A 12,734-nucleotide genomic window follows, 5' to 3' on the forward strand; every position below is an offset into this window, starting at 1 on the left:
TTTGTTTTCTTTTCGGATTTTCTGGGCGGCGGGACAAGCAAGGCAGAAGCCTCCTGGCTAACTATATCTTCCCTTTCAACCCCATTTATAATGGCCACTTGTTTTAAGCTCGCTGTTCCTTCGAATGAGGGAACAATCGCGGCATCCGTGAAGGGGCCCTCTGAAAGGGAACCCTTCAGCCTATCCCCCATATGGGCAGCCTCCATCTCCAGATGGCACTCACCTCTATTAGCGGAAATTATCAGGTAAATTCCGATGGAAATAAATAAAAAGTCTAAATGAACTAAAAAACGCAGTTGACAACTCCCTTCCCACCCTGGCACACAGAAGAAAGGAAGGGAGAAGAACTGGCCTGACAGTAGATTGACAGGTAGATAAAGTAGGTAAAGGCTGTGAATAATTCTTCACAGCGAGAATCAAGCTCTGTCTGCGGAGCGAGACAGGACTGGAACTGGGAATGAGTGACAGCTGCCTGGATAGGCATAACAGACCTGAAATTTGATTGGTCCTGTCTCGTAGCATGCAGAGCTTGATAACCTGTCACGTTAGGATGCCCTCCCCATACCAAGGAAAAAGCAGCTTATAAATATTATTAATATCAATAATAATTTATCCAGCCCTGTTTAATGATACTGTGTATAGATCTGGGTTTTTAAAAAGTGGATCCAATGAATTGTATCCTACACGTTCACTCAGAGGTGCTCCATGGATACAAGCTCATTCCATGGGTGACTTAGGAAATAGCACATCAGGCCATTGCTCAGTACAGTCAAGAGACTGATCAACAGCAATTTCAGAGGGATATTTCCCAGCCCTATCTGGAGATGTCAGATTGAACCAGGGACCTTCTGCATTCCAAGCAGATGCTCTTCCACTGAGCGACAGTCCTTCCATTCAGGAAGGAGAGATGCTCTCATGCAAAGCGCCCTCCCTCAAGAGAAAGAGAGACATGGAGTAACTCCAAGCAAAACATTAGAATACAACCTGATGTACTGAAGCAAAATCCAGGGTAAGATAAATCCACTTCAATCCCACTGAATTCAGTAGGAGTTAATTTTTTAAAAAAGGAAACAGAGTGAGTGGTGCCTAAGTGTTCCATTGCAGTAGGCCACATGGTGGCCAACTTTGAACTCTCCACATGGCAGCTGCAGCTACCCAGAGTCAGGTGATTTGGCAGTTATCTTCAACATGACCATTTTAAGACTATGAATGCCCATAAGCTCACAATACAGACAATTTGCTTATAGGCCAAGGAGCTTAATCCAAAAGACATTCCTCTAGCCACTACAAAAATTGTGGGAATGCCCCTTCCTTGCTTCTGTTTGGTAATGCTAGACCTGAAAGAGCATTTTTGCACAGGGACTTAAGACATGGGAAACTTGCAACATCTTACAAGAGATAATCATGTATAGGTTTATTTTTAAAAACAGTTTATATGAGAAGACAAACATTTCCATCAACCAAGATGGAAAGTTCAGGAGCTACCTGAATGGATACAACACAAAGATAACTTATTCTGGGAGAAAGTCGTTGACCTATAAAGGTCTACACCAGCTAAGTTCTGCCAGCAAGGAGGGCCAAAGAAGTCAATACACATATGGCACAATTGCACCAGTGTGCCTGATTTCTCTGATGTAAATTGCACGTTCAAGAGTGGCAAACTGGATTAGGGGGAAGGAGACCCTTTGTTTCCACTGGAGTCCCAATCTGAATCACAACCCCCTAGCTGCTATTTGCCCCAGAAGAAAAACTTGCAGTTATGCCAATAAAAGCTTTTTCCTCTGGGTAAGAGCAGCTGCTGGAGTGGTGGGATAGGATTCAGATCAGGACCTCAGTGGGGACCCCTCAAAACCCATCTCCCCCTGCTTTGGTCCCAAGTCCCGCTCACCATGTTCTTTATATTAGAAAAATCAAGCATGCAGGTCCAGATCATGCAACTGGTGCATTGTCTAGTTTGGTTCTCCTGTCAATCTCCTGCTTTCATTTTCAAAATCTGCCCATTTTCCACTGCTGCATGGCACTCCCTCTCTCATCACCCCATGGTGCCATCCAGGGGCAACCCTGTTATGAGGTAAGGTGTCACCTCAGGTGGCAGATTTTGGGGGGACCAACAGGGTAGTCCCCCATCCCCACCGGCTGCCACTGGAGCAACTCCTTGAGACCAGTCTGAGCCGTGCAAGCTTATTACCCTTCCTCCCTTTCCTCCCTCTGTTGGCTCTTCTACAATCCACACTTAGGTTCTAAGCTCTGTGGGAAGCAAACATCCTTTTGCTAAATTACTCTGTGAAGCATGCTATACACAAATGATGCTGTTTCAATCATGAACACTAAGAATGAACTGAGGATGTTTCAGACCTGTCAGGCCATATCTTGAGGTAGGTGCAGATCCCACATCAGCGACAACTCTGGCCGCACTGAGAACTCTACGGTTAAACCAGTTCAGCTGCTTTCTCCTTTGAACAAGACTCTGTCTGTTTGGGAGGTCAGCTTGCCCAAAAAGAAATATGCTGCATCCAGGAACACAAAGACTCAGGTGCTCTGCTATATCTGAAGAAGGCGAGAAACAGAAGGAAAATACAACAATGAGAAATATAACAGGAAGTACTAAAAACTGTCATGATGATGGGAGGGATCATGGCTGCAAAGCATTTGGCCTGCTAAAACAGAAGCTTTACTACTCCTTCTGGGGTATCATACTTTTTGACACCCCAGGTTTAACATGTCAGTTCAGGAAGTCGCTATTTTTCAGCAGGGCTGCAAATATCAGTGCAACACAGATTGTAAAAGCATATTCTGATTTATCAGGAAAGCTGCTTGCTTTGCAGGACAGATTTATAAAATAGTGGTAATACACTAGAAACATGAAGTGGTTGAGAGGGGATTCTTAAATACAATTGAGTGCTGTGAATATTTGTAATTTTCTGCTCCAGAGGTTGAAAACACATGCTTGTTACTGTGGAGAAGATTTGATAACATCATTATTTCAATATTGGGGGGGGGAGGAGTGACAACTGGTTGCACAAGTTGATGCACAATTAACACAAGTGCAATTGTGTGATAATCATTCTGATCTCTATTATATTGCCTAGAGAGATGTCTGTCTGTCTGCCTAGAGATATGTGAATGAGGGATAAAATGCACAACTAAACTTATTGCAGATACCAATATGCATGCACTGTGCAACAATAATTTGGAACTGCATTGCAAACACTGCATATCCCCTTTTCTGATGAAGAGTTCTGAACATGTGATATCAGGCATGTAAGAAAGATCCTCTGAATAAAAGCAACAGGTTTCACTCATTTCTACCCAGAGCCATCATATTCAAAGCAGTAAGCAGGCTTGGCTTAAACCAGGGGTTCATAACCTGAGGTCCATGGTGTTAGTCCAGGTGGTCAGCAGAAAGTCTTTGTTGCACTGAATTTGCTTCCCAGTGAGCTAGAATACAGTTCTTGAAAATAACTATTCTGAGTACATTTCTTCTTTCATTTTTACTGCAGCCTTGTAAAAAAATATTTAGATATTATATATAATGGGTTGAGGGCCCATGGGTGATACTTGAGAATCGGGGGGGAGTGTCTGTAGGGTTAAGAACCTGTGGCATAGAAAGTTCTTATGCATGAGGCAAAGACCCATCTGTAACCCACTCCAATTTGTTGTCTTCTGCCTCTGCCCGCAGAGATAGTGGCCCACTTCCTCACAGATTTACTGCAATCCTCTCCCCTGTCAATCATAATGACAGGCATTTTGCGTCTGACTGGTATGAGGAACCACTGTGTTAAACTGAAATGGAGCTTTTCGGAGTCTGCTTACTTCGAGCCACTGTTCCACACTCTTGCACACCAACATTTGACAACGGGTAAATGGGCACCAAGTCGACAGCACCGAGGCAAGGATGGATTCCAACATGTGCAGCCATATCAATGGACTGGAAAGCCTCTGTGCAGGCAGAAATGACACCATCTGCTAACAAAAGAGAGAGAAAATCCAAATATGTATTGCAAACTAAATGTGAAAGGGGAAGACAGAGCATAGTCCCTCTTGTTCAAAATACAATAATGGGAAATGTTAATTAAGGAAAACACAAAGAAAAGATGAAGCATAATATATATTCAGCCTCTCCTAGCAACAGTGAAAATGTGGCTCCCTTTCTTACTTACACTAAACATTAACTTTTGGAGAAATTTCAAGGTCTCAACAGTCTTACAAATATATCCACCTGGAGAAGGAGATATGAGTATATGCTACAAACATACTTTAAAAGCTTATAAAAAGCTGGCCCACTTGTTATTCTGCTTGCTTTGCTAGTGAATCCAACTCTATAAAGGTTTGTTTTTACTGAAGCACAACAATGCTAATATTTGCAGCCACTTGACATCCTCCCGTTAACTTTGCCTGGCAAACCTGCTTTTGACTAACATCACAAACAGCCCTACAGAATGTTCCTGGGGGAGGAGGACGACAAAAAGATGCCTTTATTTGATTCCCCCATGAAAAAGGATTTCAAAAGCAGGATTTCAAAAGTGCGTTTGTCCATTGTGATAACAGTGCTTGGTATACTAGAATTAAAGGAAAGCTCTTGAGAAGAGAATGACTGTTTAAGGACATAAAAATCTACATAAATGCATCCTGCATAAATTTGGCCAAATACATACTTTTCTTCAACTTTAATTCTGACTCATGGCTGTGAGTACATTTGAGATATTAATTTTGTTTCCTAAAAGAGCTCTGTAACTGTACCCTTCTCAAAAATACCAACCAACGTTAATTTGCAAGAGATCTGTTATAGATAGGACTGGTTCAAACAAAATCGTGGCACCTGAGGTTGCAACTGACCTGGAGGCATTCACTCCCCCTCATCCCCGTGTAAGCCTCTACTTGTGTTGTAGATTTTTGATATGCCAAGCTTGGTCATGTCATCCAAACTCACCAGTCTCAGCATATCCTACCCTACTTCCTTCAGGGAAACGGACATCTGGACAATTCCTAGGGTAATGGAATGAGGCATATTACCATGTCAGGAATGGAATCAGAATTTTTGGACATCATTTCTGATTCTGTTAATGATGTATTTGCATTTCCCAGACATTGAGGCAAGTCTCATGATCATTGAGACTCACCCAGAGCGGGTTTGAAGCAGATAAAACAACACAACATTATGAGGCTCTCCACACCAGCAGTGTGGAGAGCATTACCAGGCTTTGCGGGGAGAGCGGGCTTAGCCCACTCTCCCTGCAGACGAGCAAGGAGCTGTCCTTGGGTGGCCGGATCGGCTGCCCACACGACTACCAGCTCCGTCACGGAGCCGGTAGGAGCGGTGGGGATCAAGGGCCACTTGGTCACCATCCTGGAAGTCCCAGGATGCCCCACATGAGTGTGTGGGGCATTCTGGAGAGACCCTCAAGGCCAAGAGGTTGCTTGTAGCCTCCCGGTCAGGGGTCTACACGTGTGTCGCTGCGGTGTGGAGCCGCAGCTGCACACAGTTGCCAAAACAGGGTTAGTGGAGCCCTCGCTCTGCTAACCTCATTTGGAGGGGACCTTAAGCGGGCTAACTGCTGGGAGACACGAGGCTCCCAGCAGTTTCCATGACTGCAGGAAAACAGGCTAAGCTCCCTTAGCCCGCTTTCCTGCTGTCGTGAGAATAGTCTCTGTAACTTCTGTTTTTGATACTCAATGCAATGCCTATTCAGACCCTGAATTAATAAATCAGCAGTTTTTTGAGTTTTCCTCTAGTCTGTATAGTAGTAACAAATCTAATACTGATGCAGATAGCATATTACAAAAGGTGCATCTTCCACATTCAACACAAGATCAAGTCAATATTTTAGCTGCACCTCTTTCTCAAGAGGAAATAATGACCACAATTAAATCTATGGAATCCAGCAGGACGGACAGATTTCGTGGAGTTTTACAAGAAATATATCTGTTTCCTGGCTCCAATTTTACTGGAGGTCTACAGTGATGCTTTTTAAAATAAGCGCCTCCCTCCTTCTTTTAATGAAGCTTATTTAACTGTTCTCCTTAAGCCCAGTAAAGACTCTGGGTTATGCACTAACTATAAACCTATCTCCTTGTTAAACATGGATGCTAAGATTTTGACAGCCATGTTGACACACAGGGGGCAGACTGTGCTTCCTACTGTTATTCATCCTGTTCAAGGCAGATTTATATCTGGCCATCAATGATCAGCTAATGTTAGATTGTTGATTGATGTAATATCTCTGTCCTCAGAGAAGCAAGACCCAGCCACTATAATTTATTAAGATGCGGAAAAGGCATTTGATATGGTCCATCTGGGGTTCCTGAAATATGTTTAGGCTAGAACGGGGCACACATTAGGGATGTCCTCTATCTCCTCTTCTTTTCAACATGGTGTCAGAACCCCTGGCTTGTGCTATTAGAGACCTGGAAAAAATAAAAGGTATTACACTAGGTGGGACTGAGCACAAACTGATTTTATATACAGACAATATTTTACATTTTATTGATAAACCAGAGGTCTCAATTCCCAATCTTATTTCTTTGGTTTAAAGGTTTGGTAAAGTTATTCCAGTTATTCCATAAATTGGGGTAAATCAGAGTTGATACCTTTAGGCTCTGCAGATCTACCTGCTGACTGTAGGGTATGTGGTTTCAGGTGGTGTCCAGAGTCTTTTGTCTATTTAGGTATAGTAGTCTCTAAGAAACTTTCTCAATTAGTAAATTTAAATTTTTTCAAGTTTTTGGTTCAAATGAAAAAAAGACTTAGATCATTGGACTACAATTCTGGGTATCTAGGTTAAAATAAGTGTGGTTAAGATGAATCTAACACCAAGGGGTGTGTGTGTGTGTGTGTGTGTGTGTGTGTGTGTGTGTGTGTGTGTGTAGAGAGAGAGAGAGTGTTAGTTCTTCCACGTCTTATACCTTCATCCTATTTTAAGCAAATTTATAAATTAGTCAATGAATTCTTTTGGCAAGAACACCCACCCAGATTTTCATTTCATAAACTTCAACTATCTATTGAAGAAGGCGGATTTAATTTTCCGCATTTTGGGGCTTATTATTGGGCATTTATTTTATCTTCAGTATTAAGTTGGAACAATGAGCCACAAGTCTTGGCCACACCTTGGGCACAGCTCGAGAGTTATTATTTGACCCCACTGAAATCTTGGCAGGTGCTCATTATTTGTTTGTGGAGCTGGGTCAGTGGTCTAAAGCCATAAATGGTGGTTTAATTGGTGGTTAAAGCCGCAAGGCATATATGGAGAACCATGGGCTCCAGACATGGTTTTGATCTTTTCAAGCATGAAAAGCTTACGTTGTAGGTGAATTCTGGTTTGAAGATTGCTTGTAAGTCTTTTTATTGGGCTAACTGGAACTCCCACAACATCATTACATTAGATCAATTAATATCTTCTGAAACTGTTTATAAACCTTTTGACACTTTGAAAGCTGAGTTTGATATACCTCCAAATGCTAGCTGGCAGTTTATTGAACAAAAGCATTTATTGTAATGACTCTTTGGTCCTGATGCAATTGCAGTTTCTGGAATTCCATCTTTATTATTAGACTTGGAACATTTATTAGATGCATCTAAGCCTGTAACCTTGTTTTATCAGAAACCTAAAGATATCAATATGATTTTTATCAATTATATCTGAGATCTTTGGAATAATGACCATGAATACACTATTTTATTAAATCAATGGCAGGTCACTTTGAAGGCAATGAAATGTGCCTTCTGCGATCTCAAAATGTGGCTAATACAGCAGAAACTTTTACTAGTTTTTACAGAAAGTGTTAGGTTTTAGAGGTATAATCTGCATGAGTTATCGCACCATATTGGCCTGAAATTCATAAGGCAGTTAATATGACATTGCAGTTATCATTGCCTGTTAAGGACATTTATGTTTTGTTGGGGTATATCCCCAGCATATGAAATTTAGCAATACATCAAGAACTGTGGATTCTTTGTGCTTGGGGTGTTACCAAAAGGATTATAATACAACAGTGGAAAGACAAATTTACTCCTGAATTGCAACTTTGGATTGTTGAAATGTATTCCCTATCAGCATTTGAACTGGGGGGGCGGGTTTGCATCAGCAAGGTAAAGAAGAGGAATTCTCAGTGATCTGGTCAAACTTTAATGAATTGTTTATGCTTTGAAATACAAGACATATATCCTTGATGAAGGTTGTTCCTCCCATCCCCTCCACCCCATGTCAGTTGTATCTTATAATGAGTAAGTTGTGCTTAAAAGGGATTTAAATTTTTTTATTTCTCTCCCACCCGCCCGTCAGTTATATTCACATGTATTACTATTCTCCTTGATAAGAAAAAAAAATTAAATAAACTAAAAACATGTATTGGAAAACAAAAAGTAACCAAACCAGAAATCCTAAGGAGTACCTCTCTCACATGTTTAGCTTCCTCCGTTTCATCTGCTAGAGAAAACAGGAGCTTTTTGGGTCTGTGAGCCATTAAAGACCTTATTTAACTAGCAGCATGTCACATGGTCAGGCAGCCGTGTCCCATGTGAACCACCTCATGCTTTAAGATCTTCTGGCAAGGACATGCTCCAGGAGCCTTCTCTGATATCAGACTCACATCCACTGAGATGCCTTTTGAGTGTGGCATCTCTTTTTCATTTCAGAAAGTAAGATGATCTTTAGGAAGCAATCCAAGGATTCTAATGATCTTTGGGAAGATTTCCCGTATCAAGAGGGGTTAACTTCCTGCTGATTCTCTGCTCTTCACAGAACTGATTTAATGACAGTGGTTGACATGATGCGCAGCATACCATGGGCAGTTCTGCACTGCCTAACTTCTGTGGGTGTCTAAAACAATGCTGGCACTATTGCACAAGCATGCTCTTGTGCTAATACATAAAATTCTGCAATGGTGCTTGCGCAACACTGCAGCCATTGCTAAAAATGGCATAGTGTCACACAAGCATGATTGCTCAATTTTATATATTAGCAGAAGTGGGCTCTCGTGCAGTAGCTCTGCCCTTATTTTATTTTTCCGCAGCAGCACAAGTTGTGCAAAACTGCCCATGGGACGCTGCACATCATAGCAGCCAGTGAGTTTTAATGATTCAGTTAGTCTTTAGGTTTTGATCTGGGCAAGTTTTATTCTTGTAATATGTTTGACTGTTGTGAGCTGCCTTGCATATCTACATGGCTAAAAGGCAGAATAAAAATGGAAGGAAGGAATGTAGCTATTCACACACGTAGGCAAAACTGGGCTAAGGAAGCCCAACCCGGTTTTGCCTGCTTGTGTGCACTGCCGGGATTGGGCCCAATCCCAGCGGCACCTTGACAAACCCTCCTAGGTAGCCACTAGGCAAGGGCTCTCCTCACCCCATTTCTGTGATCGTCTGCCAGCTGTGGTTGCTTGCAGACAGTGGGGATCCCAGCCAGCTCCAGGGAGCGGGGGGTTTCCCATAATGCACCACACACTCATGCAGTGCATTATGGGCACTTTGGGGGGAGGGGCGGTGTAGGGTGACACGGCCGGCACCCCAAGCTACTGGCAGCACCAGTCATCGTCTGGGAGGGTGCTCGGCCTCTCTGGATTGTCTGTGGCAAGGTCAGCTTTTTAAGGCTTCTTCCCCGCTAATCCTCTTGCCAAGGAATGAATGAACAAACAGCAAGCAAATGAGGACCATCAACAGTTTGAGGGCTAACAGGTGCAGCGGTGCCCAACCCCACAGTGATAGATGTTCTTAACTGTAAACCTGTCTCCCATCCCATCCATGGATTAATCTGTAATCCATTTCCTTTCATCAGCAGATTAAACCCTCTCATTCTTTTTTAGTATATCAAAATATGTGCTTGTTAGTTGTATTGGAAAAGGAAAGCCAAGGAAAGAGTGTTTGTTTCTAACACTTCTGATTTCAGAGTTATTCAAAAAGCTAAAAAATGTAGCACGTGTCTCAAAATACAAGTTGCAGATGTGAGAAAACTAACATGTATCAGAATATTTGCTATACATATATTAAAATGGCCTTACCAAGCTTGTCAACCGGAGCTGCTATTGTTATGACAGACCTGTTATAGTCATAGTCTGAAAATACATTAAGCACGGTTATTTGCGGATGCTCCTGACCTATAGGGAGAAAAATGGAACGATCTGAAGAGGTCAAATGCCAAATAAGGGCTGCCAATTCATTTCCCCCCCCTTATACTTTTTATTCAATTTTCCAAACACAAAAGGACAAACACAAATGATACAAGCACTCACAAACACACACAATAAAGACTTCCATCTCATCATTGGAACAAGTGTTGTTAACAATAACCGGATCTTGCCTATAGATTAAACATTCTCTCCCCAATAGTTCATATAGAAAACAGCTTTGGGGTGTTTTTGAAGCATTTGTTGTTAGCCCTCAAAAGCCTGACAAAAATCCATTTTGTGATGTATTTTTAAATAGACAAGAAGAGGGTCCCATTCTTTTTTAAAATCTTCAAATTTATTTCTTAATAGTGATGTTAAGAAACCCCTGCTAACTGGGCAAAGAGGCACCTTTTAGTGTGGTGATTCTCTTTATTTAGCAGGGGGAGAGTAACTGGACCTATCCACCCCCAGCCCCAGCACAGTACTTCCAGTGACTGTTGCTGGTGTGTGTCTTATGTTTCTTTTTAGAATGTGAGCCCTTTGGGGACAGGGAGCCATCTTATTTGTTTGTTATTTCTCTTTGTAAACCGCCCTGAGCCATTTTTGGAAGGGCGGTATAGAAATCAAATTAATACTACTACTAATAATAATAATGATTATGTTAATTTTGCCATTTCTGCCAATTCTAGTACTTTAAGAATCCATTCCTCTTTATACGGGCATTGACTGTCTTTCCATTTGCGCACAAATATCAGTCTTGCTGCCGCTGTTAAGTACATGAAGAGGGTCCAATATTTCCTCGGGAGAGCAATGTTATCAATAGCTAATAGTATTGATTCTGGACTCTTGGGAAAAGTCATTTTGAATACTTTTTTAAGCTCGTTATATATTAAGTCCCAATAACCTCTCGATTTATTGCATGTCCACCATAAATGTAAATAGGAACCCTCTTCTTTCTTACATTTCCAACATTTATTTGACATATTCTTGTAGATTATGGCCAGCTTTTGGGGTGTAAGATGCCATCTGTACATCATTTTCAAAATATTTTCCTTTAAATTAGAGCAAGCAGTAAATTTTATATCTTTTACCCAAAGTTTTCCCCATTTTTCCAAATCAATGTTATAACCAAGGTCCTGGGCCCATTTAATCATTGAGGTTTTTACTACCTCCGTTCTTGTGTCTTCCAATAGTAATAGGCCATACATCCTGGATATGAGTTTTTCTTCCTTTTCGCACAACTGTAGTTCAAATTCTGACTTTAGTAGGTTGAAACCCTTTTTACAGTCTTGCTTAAATAAAGCATTGATTTGATGGTATTGGAACCAAGAGATATTCCAATCCTGCATATGTTCTAACTTTTTAAGTTCGTATTTTACACCTTGAGGGACGAGCAATTGTCGATACGTGGGCCAAGATTGTTGCATATTTTTCTGTTTTCTAGATATAACTTCCAATGGAGATACCCAAAGTGGGATTTTTGCTTCTAACAAAAATTTGTTTTTCGTCCATACCATATATAGACTTTTTCTAACATAATGATTTAAAAATTCTTTATTTACTTTTACCTTGTCATAAAATAAATATGCATGCCACCCAAATCTTAAATCAAATCCTTCCAAATCCAACAATCTTGGATTTTTTAATGTAATCCATTCTTTTATCCAGGTTAGGCATATCGCTTCGAAATATAACTTAAAAATTGGTAGTGTGAATCCTCCTCTCTTCCTATCATCTGTTAGGTTTTTAAAGTTTATCCTTGGTCTTTTTGCTTTGCCAGACAAAATTCCTTACATCTTTGTGCCATTGGACGAAAATTGACATTGAATTTATTATTGGTACTGTCTGGAAGAGATATAACATTTTAGGAAGAACATTCATTTTAATAATGGCAATTTTTCCACTTAATGATAAATTCAGTCTATTCCATCTGCTCAAGTCCGTCTTTATTTCTTTCCAAGTTTTGATATAATTATTTTGAAACAATAATGCATTGTTTGTGGTAAGCGTCACTCCTAAATAATTTACCTTTTTTCCCACTTTAAAACTGGATCTCAGAGCAAATCTTTCAATGTCTTCTTTGTTCATGTTTTTAGTTAATACCTTTGTCTTGTCTTTATTTATATAGAACCCTGCCAGGTTCCCATATGATTCTAATATCTCCAATAGTGTATCAATTGATTCTAAAGGATCTTGTAAAAATAACACTATATCATCTGCAAAGGCTCTTAATTTATATCTTTGTGTCCCTATTGTCAATCCTTGTATTTTAGTCTCTTCCCTTATCATCCTACACATAATTTCCAAAACCAATATAAACAATAATGGGGATAGGGGACAGCCTTGTCTAGTACCTTTTTGAATACTAAAATAATCTGTAAGTTCTCCATTAACCTTAATATTTGCAGGACTGCCAATTCATATTAAATACATGTTCCATTCTAAAAAATTACATGCTGATTTAGAAAAACACCAAACAGTCTGGCAGAACACAACTTACTGGTTGCACTCGTAGTGCACATCTACACTAAAGTGTGCTGTCAAGTCGATTTCGACTCCTGGCACTCACAGAGCCCTGTGTTTTGACTGTTTTAGCATCGTTTACAAATGTTTTAAAATTTTAAATTGTAATG

The 12,734-nt window shown here is 40.6% G+C and overlaps 1 protein-coding gene across 7 annotated transcripts in view; it reads right to left on the reverse strand.

Annotated features, from left to right (window-relative positions):
- FTCDNL1 (formiminotransferase cyclodeaminase N-terminal like) overlaps positions 1–12,734 on the reverse strand; it is a 40,137-nt gene that overhangs the window by 14,293 nt on the left and 13,110 nt on the right. For 4 of the 7 annotated variants that reach the window (XM_053278577.1, XM_053278543.1, XM_053278561.1 and 1 more), the window contains exons 3-5: positions 9,994–10,089; positions 3,814–3,966; positions 2,356–2,547 (exon numbers count right to left, since the gene is read on the reverse strand). In XM_053278577.1, coding sequence (XP_053134552.1) covers positions 2,356–2,547; positions 3,814–3,966; positions 9,994–10,089 — 441 coding nt within the window. The remainder of the gene's footprint in view (positions 1–2,355; positions 2,548–3,813; positions 3,967–9,993; positions 10,090–12,734) is intronic. The other 3 variants (XM_053278596.1, XM_053278586.1, XM_053278551.1) reach the window with 3 other exon arrangements.

The sequence above is a fragment of the Hemicordylus capensis genome, chromosome 1 (assembly GCF_027244095.1).
Source record: "Hemicordylus capensis ecotype Gifberg chromosome 1, rHemCap1.1.pri, whole genome shotgun sequence".
NCBI lineage: Eukaryota > Metazoa > Chordata > Lepidosauria > Squamata > Cordylidae > Hemicordylus > Hemicordylus capensis.